Source organism: Miniopterus schreibersii (genome assembly GCF_964146895.1).
Source record: "Miniopterus schreibersii genome assembly, chromosome: 9".
NCBI lineage: Eukaryota > Metazoa > Chordata > Mammalia > Chiroptera > Miniopteridae > Miniopterus > Miniopterus schreibersii.
The window spans coordinates 53,224,872-53,245,044 of record NC_138118.1 but is presented as its reverse complement, the minus strand read 5'-3'; the positions used below and the strand labels follow the sequence as shown (position 1 = coordinate 53,245,044).

At 35.2% G+C, this 20,173-nt stretch overlaps 1 protein-coding gene across 2 annotated transcripts in view; it reads left to right on the top strand.

Moving 5' to 3' along the window:
• SEMA3D (semaphorin 3D) overlaps window positions 1-20,173 on the top strand; it is a 181,311-nt gene that overhangs the window by 105,850 nt on the left and 55,288 nt on the right. For both annotated transcript variants that reach the window (XM_081147361.1, XM_081147360.1), the window contains exons 5-8: window positions 2,566-2,685; window positions 7,324-7,417; window positions 9,990-10,118; window positions 18,828-18,970. In XM_081147361.1, coding sequence (XP_081003487.1) covers window positions 2,566-2,685; window positions 7,324-7,417; window positions 9,990-10,118; window positions 18,828-18,970 — 486 coding nt within the window. The remainder of the gene's footprint in view (window positions 1-2,565; window positions 2,686-7,323; window positions 7,418-9,989; window positions 10,119-18,827; window positions 18,971-20,173) is intronic.

The following is a 20,173-nucleotide window of genomic DNA, read 5'->3' as shown; positions in this document are numbered from 1 at the left end:
TAAAAACATTTAAAAAAAGATTTTTTAAAAAGTTAAAGGATGTGAACTGTTTTTGGTGTGATTCAGAGTTTTTCTTTATAACCATTAAAATTATATCCTTTTGTAAAGAATAGTTTACTGATATTTAGAAAGAGAGGAAGGGAGAGAGGGAGAGAGAAAGAAACATCTGAAATGAGAGCACATCAATAAGCTGCCCCCTGTATGCCCCCTACCGGGGTCATGTGCCCTTTACCTGGAATCTAACTGGCAACCTCCTGGTGCACAGGACGATGCCCAACCAACTGAGCCACACTGGCCAGGGCTAGAATTATATCTCTTACCTGTATAAAACTGTCCTCTGGGCCTTATTTGCCTTTTTAAACAGTGCTGTGTTTCTCAGAGTCCTTAATCTTTCTGTCTCCATAATTTATAATCTAGAAAGGGAATTGTTTTATTTCTTTATACAAATATTTAGTTCAGAATCTTGTAGAATTAATGTCTTTTTCATCTTGGGCTACTCTAACAAAATATTGTAAACTGGGTGCCTTAAACAACAGATGTTTATTTCTCACAGTTCTGGAGGCTGAGAAGGCCAAGATGAAGGTTCCTGGCTGATTTGGCTCCCGGTGAAAATTCTCTTCTTGGCTTGCAGATGGCCATCTTCCTGTCATATCTTCACATGGCAGAGAGTGAGAAAGCAAGCCCCCCAATCTCTTCTTAATCCCATCAATGAAGATCCTACTCTTATGGCCTCTTTTTAAACTGAGTACCTTCCAAGTTCCCCCTCTCCTAGTACCATCACACTAGGGAGATAGAGTTTCAACCTATGAATTTTGGAAGGACACAGATATTCAATCCATAACAATTACCCTTCAATTACAGGACAGTTTGGTAAACTGGGCTTTTGAAAAAATGATGAGATAACTGGCAGTGAATCAATTCCACCTCCCTCAAGCCATATAATTCTACTCTTACCCTCCCTGTGTACTATTCTTTGTGTAGATCTCACCCTTGCATAAATCTCTTCATGGCGGGAAAGACCAAGAGATAAAAGTCCTTCAGTGTGCACGAGTGAATGAAATAAAAGGAACATTAGAACCTCTTACCTTAGCAATGAAGCCATCATTACAGTTTATCTTGTGATTGAATACAGTTTTACACTTTTGGCCTTGACGTTTTCATATTACTGTGTTCCCATTATTTGTTCAAAACTATTAGTGTGGCATATTTACTCTCTGAGTTAGGTTTTTACTTGAGATTGCCTAACATGTTAAGAAACATGAAGCTAATTTCCTACGGTGCCTTTCTGCAAATAGAAAATAAGTTCTATTCAAACACCTTGGCGTGAAGGTGAAAATCGGGCGCAATATGATACTGTTAAACAAGACTATCTGCCAGAAAATTGTCTTAATGAATATAAAATGTTCCTTTTTAGGAGACTACATATAATAAATATGAGAACATAAACTAAACACATGAAAATATTCAATACAATAAATATGTCATGTCCGTAGTGTGATTTGTACATCCTTAGATATGACTTTTTTTTCTTCAGTGTACAATCTAAGTAGCCACATTCAGTGATCCTGCTCCAGTTAGAGAGGCTAATTCTTACCTGATAAAGAAACATCCTTTACTTGTGTAGCTGAGGGACTAATACTGTTTTTTCATATAGTCTTAAGCAACTGGGTAGAGTCCATCTAGAATAAAAGTAGGCTACAGCCCAGTATTTTCTCAGGAGTCTTTGGGTCCAAGAATCATGAAGCCAGGGTTAAGAAACTGTTTCCAATAGTTTTGTAATGATAAGAAGTCACTTATGGGAGGTAAATTGAAAATAATATATAATAACAAAAACGACTATGAAAAATTGAGAGTCACTATAGATAATTGTTATAAAGATAATGAGGTAGCGAAGAAATATTTTTAGGCCTAAGCATATGCAAGACAATTAGAATTGTAAAAATCTCTTAAAAAATTGGACTTTTTTATTTAAAAAAATCCATGGAAAATAGAAGACATTCTTGGAATAAACAAGAATTAGCCTGAGTCTTAAAGACTCTGTAATATTGAAAATAAATGGAAATAAAATGGTAAGGCTTTCCAGCCAATTAGAATAGAACACACATATAGGAATACCTACCTGTATTCTTTGTTTCTTCAGTGTCACTGAGACAGTTGATGTTGCAAACAGTAGAATCTATATGCGGGACAATATGTGAACATCAGGACATTACGGGTTTTGTTCTCTAGGTAATTTTTGAAAGTATGGATACCTCATTAATATTCTATGTATATTCATTCTCTAGACTGCATTGAGTACCACTCTAGAGATGTGCATTCTCGCACTCTGATTAGTGCAGAACCTTTAAAACTTCAAAAAGCTTCAAAGTCACTCATTTAAGCCAGTTCCTAATTTGTTTTACCTCCTTTGTGAAGTCAGGTGTTTAAACATTTCTCACAAGTCTTTTTCATTTTTTCCCTTATTTTTAATGCTTTATCTACTTGAAAACCAGGTGGCATGAATGATAATCTTCCAAAAACTTGAATTGTGTGCTAATGCTTTTGTGTGTTTTTTATGCCCAATAGACAGAATGTGCAAATTTCATTCGAGTACTTCAACCCTATAACAAAACTCACATTTATGTGTGTGGAACTGGAGCATTTCATCCAATATGTGGATATATTGATCTTGGAGTCTACAAAGAGGTAATATAATTAAACTGTTTGAAAACAATTTTTTGTACTACCTGACTGCTAAAGATGGAGTCATAGTTTATGTCCTATATAAGAACCCATGTTCCCAACCACTTTATGGATTGCCATTTTGATTATACACTTTATCTACCTAATAAAAGTTTTTCTATTAAAAGTTTTTTTAGTGAGATGATAAAAATTAATAGTGCAAAATATTGAAAGTGCTTGTTTTCTATGGGCTCTTTGTATGTCTTCATTTTCTCTTAAGGTTCCTTTACAGCTAGATCTGTATTGTATGTTGCTGTTGGTAAAAATCCATTTCCCCAAAGACCTTGCAATGGAATTGTATCTTATAAGAAATTTCATTTTCCCCATCCAAACAATTTGACCTGTTATGTTTACAATGGTGGACACTAAGTACAGAAAATTTAATGATTTTCTAATAACTGTATATAGTCATATTAGCACACGGGACCTATTATTTCTGCTGGACCAAATTGATATAGTGGGAATAAAATATGTGTTAATTTGGAATAATGCATTGCAGCTACCTATGAGCATTTCAATAAATGAGAAACATGCAGATTTCAGAAATTTAATTAATAACTAACATATTAGAGTGCTTTCTTGTGTCATGGGATAGTACCACACACTTTACATGGACTGTTTCTTTGAAATTTCACAACACTCTTAATGAAGTTAGTATCTTTATTATTCCCAATTTACAAGTTACTAAAATTACAATGGATTTAAGTAACATGTTCAAGATCACCCAACTGAAAAATGATTTAGTAAGAAACAGAACCAAAGCAGCCTGTCTCTAGAGCAAGCATGAGCTTTAGAACATGTACTCTAAAGTGTATCTTTGTATGGGTTGCACTGTCATCCTATGTTTATGTATATACTTATTGTGAGCAACCACACATATTTGTAGGATTATTGGCTACATGCTTAAACTTAAAGTCTGAGTTTATGGAACAGGTTTCTTTACATTGATTTAACTGATTCATGCAGAAATCAAACCCACAACCGTGGCTGGATAAATTTTCCTCGCTCGAAGTTGGTTGATAAATTTACCAACTTGTCTAACCAGCCAGTCTCAACTGTTTGAAAATAAAGCAACCCTGATAGTTAAATCTCTGAGCCACTAGGAGACTTGGCAACTTGAATTCATCATTCTTTGTTGTTTGTGTAATGTTCTCTCGCCTGGCTTTGATGAAGGATAATATATAATAATAGTTCACAGCACAGGGTGTAATTATATGAGATAGCCCCACTGCTTGGATGTGTTTTGAAGCCTGAGGCTAAAGGCCAAACTCACAGCCTGCTGAGGGATGCAAAGAGTGTTCTTGAGCTCCTAAAAGTCACAAGTGCTGAAAAGGAATTTAGATGGAGCTAATTACTTAGCTTGGGACTGTCAAGAAACCCAAGGACAGTGAAATTTACAAGTTCTGTGAGAGTAAGAGAATTATGAGGGGACAGGGGTATTGAGCCTTGTGAGTTTGCTGCTGGCCCGGAGTACAGGTAATTGTAGTCAGCCCTGCTTGAAGATTGTTAACTTTGTAAATGAATTATTAGTCCCAGGAACTCATTGTTCTTCCAGAGAAAATTTAGAAGGCTCTCCATTTTCAAAATAGAATAAATAAGGTTTCTCAGGAGATGATTGAGAAGAGGGAACTAATATATAAAAGGGGTGGAGGAGAGAAGTATGGATAATCCCCTTTCTGGGGACTCCTGTTCAGTGCAGCTGGGGCAATGGGAAGGAGAATTAAAAGGCTGAAATGAATCCCAGATTTCTGTCTTTGGCAGTGAGTTGGAGAGTGATGTTATTTACTGAGGTGAGAATAGTCACAAGTTCGTGGGGAGAAGAGTGAATTCATTTTGTACATTCTGCATTTGAGAAATGTTCAATAGGTCATGCCTGTGGGAAGTTGGATCTGGATTTCAGGACAGAAGTCAGGGCTGCTGTCAACAACTAATCATGGGAGCTCGAGGAGCCAGAGCTTGAATTATGGCTCCAGTCATTTACCAGCTCCATCGTCTTATGTACACTGCATAAGCTTTCCAAGCTTCTGTTTGTTCAACAAAATGATGATAGTAATACTAACTACCTCACAGAGTAATTTTGAGGATAAAATGAGAAAATTATAGTATAGGCTTTGACATTCCAGCCACTTAATACTCAGCCATAGTAGGCCACAGGAACATAGGAAGGCAAGGATTTCGAAAGGATTATATAAATTTTATGCAAAATTAACATTTGCTATACATATACATATACATATACATATACATATACATATACATATACATATACATATACATATACATATATACATATACTCTGCAAAGCTTGGAGTGCCTGATAGCCATTAAATAATTAGATTGGAAGTATGTGCTTTCTCCCCTCTGCTGCTGAAAATCTCATCTTTAAATGGGAATGGTATTAATAATGATTTTGCCTAGTTGTGATGATTAAATGTTTCCTATCACTCTTCTTGCTTTATTTCAACAGTATTTCTGTGTGCAGCTTAAGATGCTTTTTGCATAATTAATTAGAATAAAGTAATTAAATGGGGGGGAAATCTTACAAAGTTGAAGTCTCAAAAGTTGGAGTGCCATGTAATTCAGTCAGTTTATCTGAGGAAGCCCATTTAATCAGCCATTATTTTTTACATCATTTTCCAGTTGGTGTCCTTGACTCAGACTCAGGGAAACCTGCTTTCCTACTGCCTCCTTTCTCCAAGAGATTATAAGGGAGACCTTGTCCTCAACCTCTACAAATACCCATTTTACAGGCTTATCTTGAGAATTTAATGAAATGTTGCATTTTGAAAACAGAAGTCTGTATAAGTAGAAGGGAGTATTTTTAGTACTCTGCATCAACTGTGACATTCTCTCAGATATTTTCTTGGTTTTCTTTTTCAGCTTTTCACTCTAATCTCTGGCATACCAGAATTCAGCTCACTTTTTCCCTTTACAATATTCCATTATAGGCGTTAGAGTCAACCATTCTGTTTGATCTGTAAAGAATAAAGTTCCCTTAATGATATTTAAACATAAAGAGCCACTGCCTACAAGTGTTTTGTTGTTGTTGTTTTTCCCCCTGACATATCTCTGCCCCATCCACAGTTGGAAAGCAGGCCCTGAATATGTTCTCACCGGACTTTTTTTCCTGCCTACTCTCCACTCTCATAACTTGTCATTAGCTAACCTGTTCTAATAAAATATACTTGGGCTTGATGATGTTACATGGTCACTGTGAGGCTACGATAAATTGATTTCCACACACTTTAAGTGCATGAGTTTGAATTCTGAGGTAGATTAAAGCATGAACTTTGAAGACAGCCTCTAGTTCAAGCTACTGCTTTGCGTCTTACTAGCTATGTGATGCTGAACAAGGTGCTTCACCCTTCTATCCTCAATATTTTTCTTATAAAGCTGGAATTCTTAAAGCAGCTCCATTGTTAGGTTTATGGTGTGGATTCAGTGAGACAAGGTACATAAAGTTTCTGGCCCATGGTTCCTGTTAGTGTTAAAGTGCATTTACTTGGAACTATGGAACAACAATTTTTAATCATGCTATTTAAATCACTATTACTATTTTTTAAAAGGCTATAGCTATTGTTGGTCCAGTTCATAAGAAATAGATCTGACATGGCACATAATACAATAAATAATCCAATTCCTCTATCCCTTTTGTTTCATTGCTTGCTTTCTAGGTAAGTAACATGGAATGGTCCTTTCTTATGACATGTATGTGTGCTCTGATAGAACTTTGTAGATACACCATCTAGACAGAATGTCTGAAATGCTGAATTTCTCTAGTGCTTAGGCAGGGTGAGTCATCAGCCTTTTTGCTGGATGGTAGTGTTGTCATTGTTTTGAAACACTCAAGCTCGTGGGACCATATTCATTATACATTCATATTTTTCTTGGAAAGTTCAACTTTAAGATGTTGTTTTTTCCTGAATATTAAAAGCATGCCAATATCATTCTGTCTGTGGCCACTATTGTACAAATAAATGTTTCAGCCAAAATAACTATGTGGCTTTTAATGTGTACAGTGTTTTCATAATAGTGAAAATACTGTAACAGGATATTTTTTGCCCGCATGCATCAGGCAGCTATGAAAATGAACTTCCTACCTTAGAGCATTTTATGTCACTAAAATTACAAAATACAACAAGGCTTAAGTAATTTGGAATAGTTGCAGATGCTTAGGTAAATAGACCATAATAGCTATGAAAGTATAATTATAATAGTAAATTTATCTCTTAGATGGGGAAATTGGCTTGTTAGGCTCAGTAAATTAGTTATTAAGCTTAAGAAATATGTGTGTTTGATGGTGATATTGATAATGATAGTGGTCCAGACTAAATGAATTTATGAGTATATTAGTACTTCTGACTGAAAAATCCATTCAGTATTATTATTATTACTTTTGGGAAGTGAGACCAAAACATGGAGATTGAGTCTTGCCAAAAATAATATTTGCTAAAGAGTTAAGGAGCTCAGCATGATGCACATGCTATATGCGCAACCAGTTATTGATGAATTAATGAGTTAGAGTTGAATTCTTACCTCCTATGTTCTTGCTGATTCTGGTATTTTAAGAAATCTTACTTGTGTTAATATTTCTCATAACAGGAAGTTATGTTCAAACTAGACACACACAATTTGGAGTCGGGCAGACTGAAGTGTCCTTTTGATCCTCAACAGCCTTTTGCTTCAGTAATGACAGGTAAGATGAATCACAGGCAGCTCTTGCTTTAAGTGTTTTTCTAAAAAGGTATGTGTAGATTAACCTACATTTTCATATTGAGTTAAATATTATTTTGGAATCTTCCACTGGCTATTGGTTTATAGTGTTTTAGTGCCAAATCTCTCTACACTTACCATCCTCATCAATAAAGTGAGGTCTTGGCCGTCCTTACTGTCTGCACAGTTACATTTTATATGAACTTCTGGTTGAATTCTTTTTAATGCAAAGGACACACATTCACTTGTTCTAAAATTTTACATTTAAATGTCTCAGATTTTCTTATACTAAGCTATATCCCTATAAATTTAGCAATTCCTTAAATATAGTATGTTACAAATTTTAAGATATAAATGAAGTATTAATAATAAGAAATTGGTGGATAAATGAATAAAACAAATGAATCAAACTGTAGAGTACAGAATGTTATAACGCCTTTTCTTCTGATTTCACATGCTAGTAAAAATTTCACATTTTCATTACTTTTTACTAGCACATTCAGTCTTCTGCTTTGTATACATCTTAAATTTTCTTATAAGATGACTGTTCTGTTTAAAGAAGGCAGTACTGTGTGGTCTGAAGTCTGCTCTGAGGAATGTCGGCCATTTCAGCCATTATAAGAGCTCTTTTTGTGTTGGTTTGGTTCGTGACTTTATTCTCTTTTTATTTAACTTGTCTATCAAATGCTTGAATAGTCTATGAGAGTGAAGCACCATGACATTTTAATTTTCACTTAGTGAGAACTAGTGATCTTCCTTTGAAGTGAAAGCTTGTGTTTTTGTGTGTTTTGAAAATCGTGACTAATGTTCAGTCATTATCCTAAAAAAAATGAGATAGATGATTTGTGATTCTAATCTGTCAAGAAGGGTTAACACACCCTTAATAAAGAAACAATAGATGGTAGGCATTGGTGACCCCTCTTAGGAATCTCTAAGTAATTTAAATACAGAGAAGACAGTTTTAAAGCCTGAATCTACAGAGTCAGTTTTGGAGTTGAAACATACAATTTTTTTCTGACAAGATGTTCAAATTTTTGCAGTTTTGTTTCAAACTAATCATTTGTCTTTTTTACGCTTACCTTTTTTCATAATGTCTTTGTTGATGGGTTGCTTTTTTTTTGTATCTCTATTTTAAAAAAATTGATCCACAATGAAATATTGCCATTTACTATATATTTTAGAGAAATGTTTTAAGAGATGGAAGCAGTACCAGATCTACAAATAGTACATATTTACATAACTGACTATTTCTCTTCCGTGTTTTTTTGTTTGTTTTTTCCCTGGGAAGTTGACTATTGCCATTATTTAGGTTGGTTGTCTCAATTAGTTCAATAAAAACTTACATGGAAAGTATCTAAATCACTTATACTTAACTCCTCCAAAAAACCCAAAGATACGTTTCTGAAGAAAATTAGATTTCAGTAACAAAACAATGTCTTTAGTTGTCCTTTTATTTAGGCATTTAAAAAATCTAAATATTCTGTAGAGATTAGCCATTTTTATTTGGGCCTCTTAAGGGTAACCCAAAGTAGTTGGCTATGAAGATTTCTTGAATTAGAACCTTAGTTCTCAAGAGGACAACATATTCTACTATAGGGATAACATTCTTTTCAGGCCACCTTCCACTACCCTAACAGTCACTGAGGAACCTTACCCTCCCTCTCCTCTTTCCCCCACCAATGGTTTTCTCTGCTTTCCCCCCTCTCCCCTTCTCTCTCCTTCCTTTCATGTCATCTTCTCTCCTCCTGGCTCCTTTTTTTCTCCCTCCTTTATCTTCCTACCCACCTTTCCCCTCTCAGCCTTTCTTCCTTTCTAGCTTCATTTCTCTTTCTCCCCCTCTTCCCCTTCCCGCCCCCCCCCCCTCTCTCTCTCTCTCTTTCTCTCTCTCTCTTTCTCTCTCTCATAAAACATGGATATGCACTTTACATAAATAACAGGACAAAGAAGTTTGGTATGCAGTAATAGCAACATCATTCCCTTCTTTCCCCTTTCAGGAATTCCTGTTTATCAGAACTATTAGAGACATGACTAGCTGCAAGGAATGCAAAATGTTATAATTACAAAGAATGACTTCAGTGCTGAAAGCTCCCTTTCAGCAGAGATTAGGCAAAGAAAAGTTGTGGTCATTGAGGTTGTGTCGGTTAAGTAAATACTAATTACACAATCCATTCCTCATTATGGCATTTACTTTTTAATATTTCTTTGTTTTGCTACGGCGGAACTCCTAATTATGATATATCATTGAATTATTTGTGAGGAGAAGGGAAAGAAGAGCTAATTCATAAGAGCAGCCAGTACGCGTGCAGTTCTTAATTCAGAAGACTTTGACCTTTTTCATATTCAAGTATCTAGCATCAGCTTACCAAAGTTTATTGAGTTATCTTTTCGTTAAGCAAATTTCTCAAAATCTGAATGTGAAATTTATGAATTATAACATCAATATATTCTGATGTTAAGCAATAAACCTCTTCGGTTTCATGCTGTGAAATTAGTATATTGTAAATAGCACTGCTGGTAAACTCTTAGAAGTCCTGTGTATTCTTTTTCCTACCCAGATGAGTACCTCTACTCTGGAACAGCTTCTGATTTCCTTGGCAAAGATACCGCATTCACGCGGTCCCTCGGGCCTATTCAAGACCACCATTACATCAGAACTGACATTTCAGAGCACTACTGGCTCAATGGTTAGTGATTTTCTCACTTTTGATTGTTTTGCCTTGCTTTGGGGAAGATAAGAAAGTCATTATTATTCATTCAGATGTGTTTTGGGATAAGCGATGTAGCTCAACATTATAAAAAACGTTTGAAATAATTTCTCGATAAGTTGGACATATTGTGTATATAATAATAGTAGCTGACATTTATTGAGCGTGTGCTATTGTCCTTGACATTTCTATGCTCTAATTGATTTTTGAATATTCATAAATGACCTATGAGGCATATAATTATTACACACTTTTTAAAGATGTGTAAACTGAGGTAGAGAGAAGTTGAGTAATTTGGTCAAGGTCTTACAACTTGTTAGTTGCAGAGATGGGCTACAAGTTGGCAGTCTTTCACCTGCAGTCTGTCTTTTAAAGACTGAGCCAAATTCTGTCTATGACCATAATGGAAAGGGGTTAGATTATAATGCTAACTTCTTTGTTTAAAGATAATTTATGCCCTAGCTGTTTTGGATCAGTAGTTAGAGCATCAGTACTCGGACTGAAGGGGTCCCGGGTTCAATTCCAGCCAAGGACATGTACCTCGGTTGCAGCTCCATTCCCGGCCCTGGTTCGGGCACATGCAGGAGGCAGCCAATCAATGTGCCTCTCTCACACTGATGTTTTTTTCTCTCTCTCTCTGAAAAGCAATGGAAAAAATACCCTTGGGTGAGGATTGAAAGAAACAAAGAAGATAATTTATGTTTTGATTAAGACATCTCCCTCCAAATTTTTAAGCATATTAATATTGACATTAGTTTGATTACTTTTTTGTTTAGGACTCATACAGCAAGTTTTCAATAAAACAAACAAATCCCTCCAAAAAACCCAAAACAAAACATAAATGTATTTATTTAATTCAAGGAATAATGCAAGGATTTGTTTTCCTCCACTGTCTTGCAGGTCAGGTTTTATCATGAGTTTTCTAATGTTTTTCATTTAACATAGAACTTTATTCCACTGCATGGCAGAATCACATAACATTGCTATGTCACCAGGCTGACAGCATTTCTCATTCCCACCATAAGTACTGGGCTTTAGTGGAGGTGGCAGGGGTAGAGACTTCTTAGGGACTGTCTCTCTATCTCTCCATATCACTTAAGGAATGACAATATAAACAAAAGGGAAAAGCATTTCTTTTGTCAGAACTTCCAGATCTGTTTGTTTACACAACAATGTCATTTTCATTGACCAAAAGATAACCCTATTAATAGATAACACAAATCTTCCTGAGCATTGTGAGGTTTTGTGGAAATACTTGATTTGAGAGGGACCCGGTAGATTTCACCACCAGAAGAGCTTAGTTATCTGCTTAGGTACCAAGATACACTTACGACTTTAAAATGAAATATAGATTGTATTTTCCAGTCTTGGGATGGCAAATGTCATTATACTGCCATTTAAAAGATTATTCCACTCTTTTCCTTAACTGTGACATGTCCATAAAGAAGCCTGAATGCTGCTAGAACAATAAATGTAGGAAATATTTGTTAGACTATTATTTTCCTAGCATGCTGTTCTTAGGATTATGTAAAGAAAATGACAAAGTAAGAAGCCTTTGAGTTGGTTGAACATTCCCTTAATAAACATTTGAGGGCCTATGGCATAGTGACTGCTGTTCTACACAGTGGGCCTGGAAAGATTATACAGGAGGGTTGTTGACCTCATGGATGACGAAAGCCTGAAGCATAGGAAGAGAGTGGGAGATGGAACTAAAAAGCTGTAAATATTATCCTGAAACCAATGAGAAGTTATTTATGGTTTAATTTATTTTTTTGAGGTATAGTTGACATATAACATTATATTAGTTGCAGGTGTGCAACCTAATGATTCTATATTTGTATATATTGAAAATTGATCACCACAGTAAGTGTAGCAACATCTGTCACCAGACATAGTTAAACAAATTTTTCTTTTCACGGGAACGTTTAAGATTTACTCTCTTAGCAACTTTCAAATATGCAATACAGTATTATTAACTATAGTCACCATGCTGTATATTACACCCCCATAGTTCATTTAGTTTATAACTAGAAGTTTGTTCCTTTTGACCCCCTTCCCCATTCCTTGATGCTAATTAGAGAATCAGATCTTTGTTTTTGATGACGGTGACTGACAATGGCATGAGGGGAAACTAAAGGGGAATGAAGACAGAGAGAGAAGAGCCCGTTGCACAAAAAGAGAAAGTTGAGGAGGCGCAGGAACAAAGGTAGTGGCAGTGGAGGTGGACAGGAGACTACAGGAATGAATATTCAAAATAGAGGATCTTTGTTTGGGAATAGAAGAATTTGAGGAAGATTTCAAAAGAAGATTTTGGATATTGGGAAAAAAATTGCAATTAATCAGAAAGGAAGAAATTGGAGGTAAGAGAAAGTATACACAGCAGAAAGTTTCAATGGATTGAATGCAAGCAAATGATTAAAAATTAAGAGAACATTTATGGTTCTAGAACATTCGTGGCAGATTGTTTAGTGGTTAATTACAGGGTTACCATATTACCATGTTTGCCTAGACATTTCCAGTTTATCTCTCTTGTTCTTTAACTCTCAAGTGTTTCCCAGTTTAGACAAAAATTATAGCTCTGTTTCTGTGTAATTTAATTGCCCAGGTTTAAATACCTACTATCACTTATTTGTGACCTTGGTCAAGTATTTCCGTGCATCCAAATTCTTTGTCTGAAAATTTGGAATAATAAAAATATTACAGGGTGTTGTAGAGATTAAATTAAATCAAATATAGAGGTCTGATTGAAGACAGTTTTAAGAGCAATTCATTATCATCATTATCATTATTCCTGAAAGTAAGAGCAGTAAAGGGTGGGACTAAAACCATGAATGCTCTGATTCTCTGACATCTATTTAGCATTTTTGACACTGACCACCTTTCTCTCTCTCTACATTTTATAATTCTGTGAACTCATCCATTCTAATAGTTTCATCTATTTCCTGTGTTCTAGTGTTTCCTAAAACTGTATTTCCAGCCTTTTCTTGGAACTAAGTAGCCTTAAAATATTTATTTAGATATCTTATATTTTCATCTCAGGTTAGGAGAAACTGGTTGTTTAATATGAGAATAAAGATATCTAAGCCTTAGCCTTGATTATGCTACTAGAGTGCTCTGAGATTTTTACAAGCTGTGTAGTGATCCTTTGTTTGAATTTCCTCAAATATATACATACATAGGTGGATTTAGATGTGCAGATAGGTATATAAAAGACTAATTATGTCTAAAATCTAAAATTTTATTAGTCTAACTTTAAAATTATCTTATTTTCCCTTTGTAACCTTTCCTTTAATACCAGTTCCCTGAATTTTATTTGTTTTAACTTGCTTAACTTCATCTACCCAGTTACCTTGAAATTATCTTTGCTTCCTTCCTCTCCTTCACCCCCTTTATCTAATCTTTCTCTAAGGCCTTTACTTCCTTCAAAATATCTATTGACCTTGTTCTTTCCATGGCCATCATCTTCCTATAGGTCTCCATCACTTTATCCCTGGTTTATTGCCATTATTTTATTGGTTTGTTTGTTTGTTTGTTTATTTTTAATCCACACCCAAGGGTGTTTTTTCCTTTGCTTTTCACAGAGAGAGGAAGGGAGAGAGAGAAAGAGACATCGATGTGAGAGAGACTCATCACCTCCTGCACTTGCCCTGATGGGCTGGGGATCCAGCCTGCAACTGAGGTACATGCCCTTGGCTGGAATCGAACCTGGGACCGTTCAGTCCACAGGCCAATGATGCTCTAACCACTAAGCCAAACAAGCTATACAGCTTTATTGTTTTTTTCAAAAATAATTTCCAGTCTAGCCGGAGTCAGTGAGTGTGAACATCAGGTCAGAGGTTTGCTGAGGGACAAGCAGACCAGAATTAGAAGAGCACAGTGCTTCAGAAGACCCAGTCAGTCCACAGTTTCTCAGGCCACGAAAACTGGAACAGAGCAAAGGAGAAATGACAGAAACTATATGATTCTTATGATGAGGAAGCACCTTACATGCCAAGGCAAAAAAGATGGACTTGCTTAGGGAGAATTTCTATCCCCCCTTCTGAGAAGTGGCCACTTTTCAGATATAGTCAGCCTCAGGTCCAAAGACAGGCCAGTGGGGTCATCTGGCTAGCATCAGGAGTGTAAGGTACAAAACACAGTGATTGTTAGAGGGACTGTGTGGAGTATTGGAAATGAGTGTCGTCTCAGACAGTATCTTACTCAACCTCATATTCCACAGATTGAAACAGTGTGAAGAAGGGATATGTCCAGGTCTCCTAACTGCCAGGCTCACCCTTCCTTTACAATACCAAATTCTGGACAGAACAGCATATCATGTCTCCTCACTTTAGAAGCTTGACTCTGATTTTGGTGGCAGTTATGGGGATAAAGCTCCGTTTCTTTCTTAGCACTGTACCTAACACAGCAGAACCAATGACACAGACTACTTACTCTATAGGTGCACTATCCAATATGGCAGACACCAGCCACATGTGAAATTTAAAATTCAGTTTCTTAGTCACACTAGTCATATATAAAGTGCTCAATAACTATGTGGGCTAAGGACTACCATGTTGGATAGCACAGATAAAAGATATTTCCATCATCATGGAAATTTCTATTGAACAGCAGTGGTATAAAGTGTATCTGTTTATTAATTATGTACAAGAGCCCACAATAGCATAATGCGACACATGTGCTAAATTTCTTTACTATTCATTTAGCATGTAGATGTGAAACTCACCCCTGGGTTTCGTAAAATTGTTGCCAGATTGAAAGAACTGACAAATATTTGATATTTCAAACAATAAGGTCAATACCTCATTTGTTTCTTCTTATATATTACATTATTGTATTATTTATTTCCAGTTAGACAGTTTGAGATTTTTTTTTCTGTTAAATTTTGCTTTTTGTACTTCCATTTTCAATTTAAAATCCTACTTTTTACATGTCTGAGATGAACTAAACTCTTATAAAGATAAATTGATATTGTCTTAAGTTGAAATGAAATAAAAAATTTAAATTTACAATTGAGTACTAATGCAGATTTTAAGTAATTAACCTTTTTAAAAATATGACACTACAAGAATCTTTTATAAGTCCGTTTTTATCACTGAACCACTATGGGAGTTTAAAATCCTTGATGTTTGTGCATGCAATATTTTGTTCTTTGCTCTGCATAGAATTAGCCATAGTGAGATCAGTTAACCTCTACACTTACTAGTCCAAGGATCCTTGTCAGAACTTCTCTAGACTTTGTCTAATCCAGTTCCAAAAGACTTAGTAAGAATCCTGACCCTTTCTTTGAGAAACTAACCCATCTATTAAATACCTAACAGGAGAATGAAAAATTACAAAGGTGAAATAGAAATAGTATGGGGAGTTCTAGATGAAGGCTTAGATAATTCCACACTTTTTTCCCCTCTCAACTTAATCTTAGAACATATCGGGAAATAGGAATATAAGTACAAGTCAGAGTGGTTATTCAAACACAGTGGAGTTTTGGTGAAAATTTTAGGATAAAACTAAAGTATGGAAAATGAAAACAAATGATGACCCCTCAGATGCATATATTTTTGTTTCCTTACCTGAAGTAAAGGAGAACTTTTGTTCTCATTTTTCATTTTTAACATATGGAGGCAGTTTTTACTTGGTTTCTTTTGGAGTGCTCTGTTATCTCTAAATTCTCCTTCCACACATAATAATAACATTTTTTTAAAAGTAGTAGGGAAAAGATAGTACAAGAAAAAGTAAAGGAAAGTAAGAAAGTCACTGTGTATTGCCATGGTGTAGGTGAGCTCATCTGGGTGAGAAGAGGTTCACAGGGAGAAATAAAAATGATGTGTCCTGCAGGCCACGTGGATTTATGCCATTTTCATTTGGCAGTGACTCTTGGTGTCATGCTAAAAGTTCATTTGTGAAAACGCATGAGTACAAACTCCATCCCTATTAGGACATGTGCTTCAAACGCCAAAGGGGGGAAATGTGCTGTAATAGAGCCCAGGTGTCTATTGCTATGATTTTAAATTATTTAATTCAGCAACAATGCATGTCATACACTGATTACACGATACCTATTTTTACCCAAATTAGGCAGCAAGTTAGAAAAGAGTTTCCATCATGAAATACTAACATCAGCGTTCTAAGACCTCAATTGAATCTGCAAGAAAGAAACTTTCTATTCTTGAAACATGTATTTATTTTTAGCTAATAAATATGTGTATTGTTTAAATCACAGAATCTAGTACTGTTTGATACTTTTTTTTTTTTCATAATTAGATTTCTTAATATAGTAAACATTTGGCTTAAACAGTTCCACCATTCAATTTTCTTACAGTACTCCCAAACAATTTTCTTATAGTACTGGAAAACAAACCAACATTAAAAAGAGAGTTCAGCCCTGGCCAGTGTGGCTCAGTTGGTTGAGCGTGGTCCCAAACACGGAGAGGTCACTGGTTCGATTCCTGGTCAGGGCACATCCTCGGGATTCAAGCTCCATCCTCAGTAGGAGGCGTGCAGGAGGCAGCTGATCGATGCTTCTCTCTCTCCCCCTCTCCCTTTCTCTCTCAAATCAATAAAACATATTTTAAAAATAAAAAAAAATAAGAGTCCAATAAAATCAAAAGTCACAGAATAAGCACAACATCACCTCTGTTATATACAGCAAAAGTAAGTTTACAATCACCAGTACATGAAACACAAAGTTTATTCTTGTATTATTATTTATTAATTATTGTATTATTTTTCATACAAACAATTAAAAACCTATTTTTGCTCCATCTTGTATTAGTTGACTGTTACAATAAACACAACTTGGGAAAGTATCTACTTTGTTATTCCCAATTTAAGTCATAATGAAATTTCTGAAATGTAGACTGGTGTCAGACTCTAACTTTTGACCCTTTAAATGATAATACCAGGCAACATTTGGATAATGCTTCGCATAACCAAAGTGGTTGTTCTGCATATCTCTGCAACGGAGAATACGAATTACTTTATTTATTTGTTCTCCTTTTAGACAGTGTACATCCTGCTCTATTGTACAATTCTGTTTCTCTTGTTGAACTCTAAAAACAAGTGAACAGCAAACAATTGGCCCACTTAACCACTTTTATTACCCGAGTGACCGAGAAACACTTTATAAGCAACTCTCTACCTCACACTGGAATTCTTTTTAATGATTCAGATGACTGTTTTCTCTCTGGAAAGAGATTATGCAAATTTTGTACCACTATGTTATTTTTAAATTTATAAATTCAGCTCAATCATTAAAAATATTTCTGATAGGATACTAATGTTGCAGAGGTCATCATGCTACATGTATAACATCTATTTAAATCATATTTAAGTGCTATGATAAATTCCACTTGCATTAATCTTCATATAAGCTCACATACTTAAAACAAGCCAATAATATTCTTATAATTTCTGTAGAGTTTCAGTTTTATGTTCTCTCTGATTGGTGTTTCGGGTTTCTTAGGATATATTCCTAGAAGTGGGATCACTGGGTCAAATGGCAGCTCCATATTTCATTTTTTGAGGAAACTCCACACTGTTTTCCATAGTGGCTGCACCAGTCTGCATTCCCACCAGCAGTGCACCAGGGTTCCCCTTTCTCCACACCCTCGCCAGCACATGTTGTTTGTTGACTTGTTGATGGAGCCATTCTGACAGGTGTGACATGGTACCCCATTGTGGTTTTAATTTGTATCTCTCTGATGATTAGTGACTTTGAACATTTTTTCATAAACAAGGAATTAGTAACTCAGATTGACTTGTCATTGATACAATACAAAGGGTTTAAAGTATTGCCAATATTATTTTCACGTACTCTGTATTATGGACATCTTTCCATGACTGCACATTTAGAACTATTTTATTATTAGCAACTACATATTATTCTAACAATTGTTCGGATGTGCACAGTTTTTTATTATTTTCTTTTTTGTGGTCATAATAATAATGATAATCATCACAATCATCTTAATAATAAACATTACTGAACTTTTATGTGTCTGTCTCTGTCAGATATTAAGTGCTTTACACATATTAATTTGTGATATCAGTTATCTAAGGAAGTAGATGATATCATTAGCCTCTTATTAGGGTTGAGAAAATTGAGGCCTGGAGTAAATAAAGAATTTGCCTATGGTAACCTTTCCAATAAGTGGCAGAGACGTGATATAAACCTGGAGACAATGTCTCCAAAGCCTATACTGGAGTTGACCCCCACACTAAGTATTTGTGTGTTTTTTTCCCCCATTTTTCCCCCTTTGGCAAATACACAAAATACAGCAAATAATTCCATAATATGACAAAATTTAGGATATGCTTATAGATTTTCCTAAGCTTCCTATAATAGATATTGTGGCTAAAAAGCAGTGACTCCATAATTGAAAAAGACTATAAGTCATAAAATCTTTAGGTTTGAAAGGGCTAAGTAATTTAGTTGAGTTGCATAAATTGTGAATATCAGCCAGTCATGTTCTCACTTGCTCTTCAGAGTTCCTAGAGAACTTTCTCAGGACCTCTTCATGCAAATACATGTTTCTACATGTGACATATTTATTTTTTGTATATGTCTCATTTCCCACATTACACTCATGTTTCATTTTTTTTAGTTCTGCTAATTACATGCAAAAGATGCCAGTAGTGTTGTGGCTAAATTGTTTCAGTATTTTAATTTATAGCTTCTTTTCTTTCAAACAGGAGCCAAATTTATTGGAACTTTCCCCATACCAGACACCTATAATCCAGATGATGATAAAATATATTTCTTCTTTCGTGAATCATCTCAAGAAGGCAGTACTTCCGATAAGACGATCCTTTCTCGGGTTGGAAGAGTTTGTAAGGCAAGATATATTTATTTTACTTAGGTATATATGTGTATGTATGAACAATTGCCCATGTACTGTGGAAGTAAAAGTTAATGTCCGTTATTTATAAGTTGTAGGATACATTCATACTATCTTACATGTATAATTTTTGAGGTCCAAAAGGAAAAAAAAGGTTCAATTTTTCCAATGTTACGGTTTACTTTTCCCATGCCTGAGCTGTTGCCCAGGTGTGAGTCTTTTTGACACTTCCCTCCTTTCACTGATGGGCTGTATCCCTTTGCTAGTTATTGATATTCCATTAAAATCACTGCATTGTCTTAATTTGTGGACTTTAAAATGTTCTTATACATTTAATAATCGTATTTTGAAATTGAAAGCAGCTTAATGTAATCCCTAGAGTAACTTAAACACTAAAAGAATCATATCTTCTATTTTTAGCAAAACACAGATCTCATGGCACATCTAAAATATTTCTTTACCTGGATCAAATAAGTTGAAAATATGGTTATAGTATTACTATAGTAAATATGTTTAGAACATTAATCTAGTTTAGGGTTTGAGAAAAAATGAGATAAAGAGGAAAAAAACCATAATAAACCAAAACACAACAATTATTTTAAAGAAGGTAACAATTAGTTTTTTAATATTGCTATTTTGTGTAAGTTACAGGAAAATACAGAAACTCTATGAGACACATTTTGTGCCATCAAAACTCTCATTTGAGTGAATATAAGCTTTGTAGAATAATAATGCTACTGGATCTATTTATAACTTTAGTATGTTATTTTTTTTGGTTGGATTTATCTTTACTAAAATAACTTTTTCTTTTTTTTTCTTCTTTTCAATTCTCACTTGAGGACACACTTTCACTGATATTTAGAGAGAGGAGGGAGGGGGGAGAGAGAGAGAGGGAAACATCACTGTGAGAGAAAAACATCCATTGGTTGCCTCCCATATGAATCCTGACCCGGGATTGAACCCCTAGCCTAGGTATGTGCCCTGACAAGGAGTAGAACCCAGAACCCCTTGGTGTATCAGACGACACACAAAATAACTTTTCTTAAATAGACAGACACCTTCAGTATAAACTCAGTTATTAAGAGGAAGAGATGTTAAGCTAATAAATATTCTCAGTGGGAAGCTTCTAAGGCCTTGTACAAACTTTTTCTTCCATCTGAGCCTATCTCCTTTTTGTTTCAATCTGTGCCCTCAGGCTTT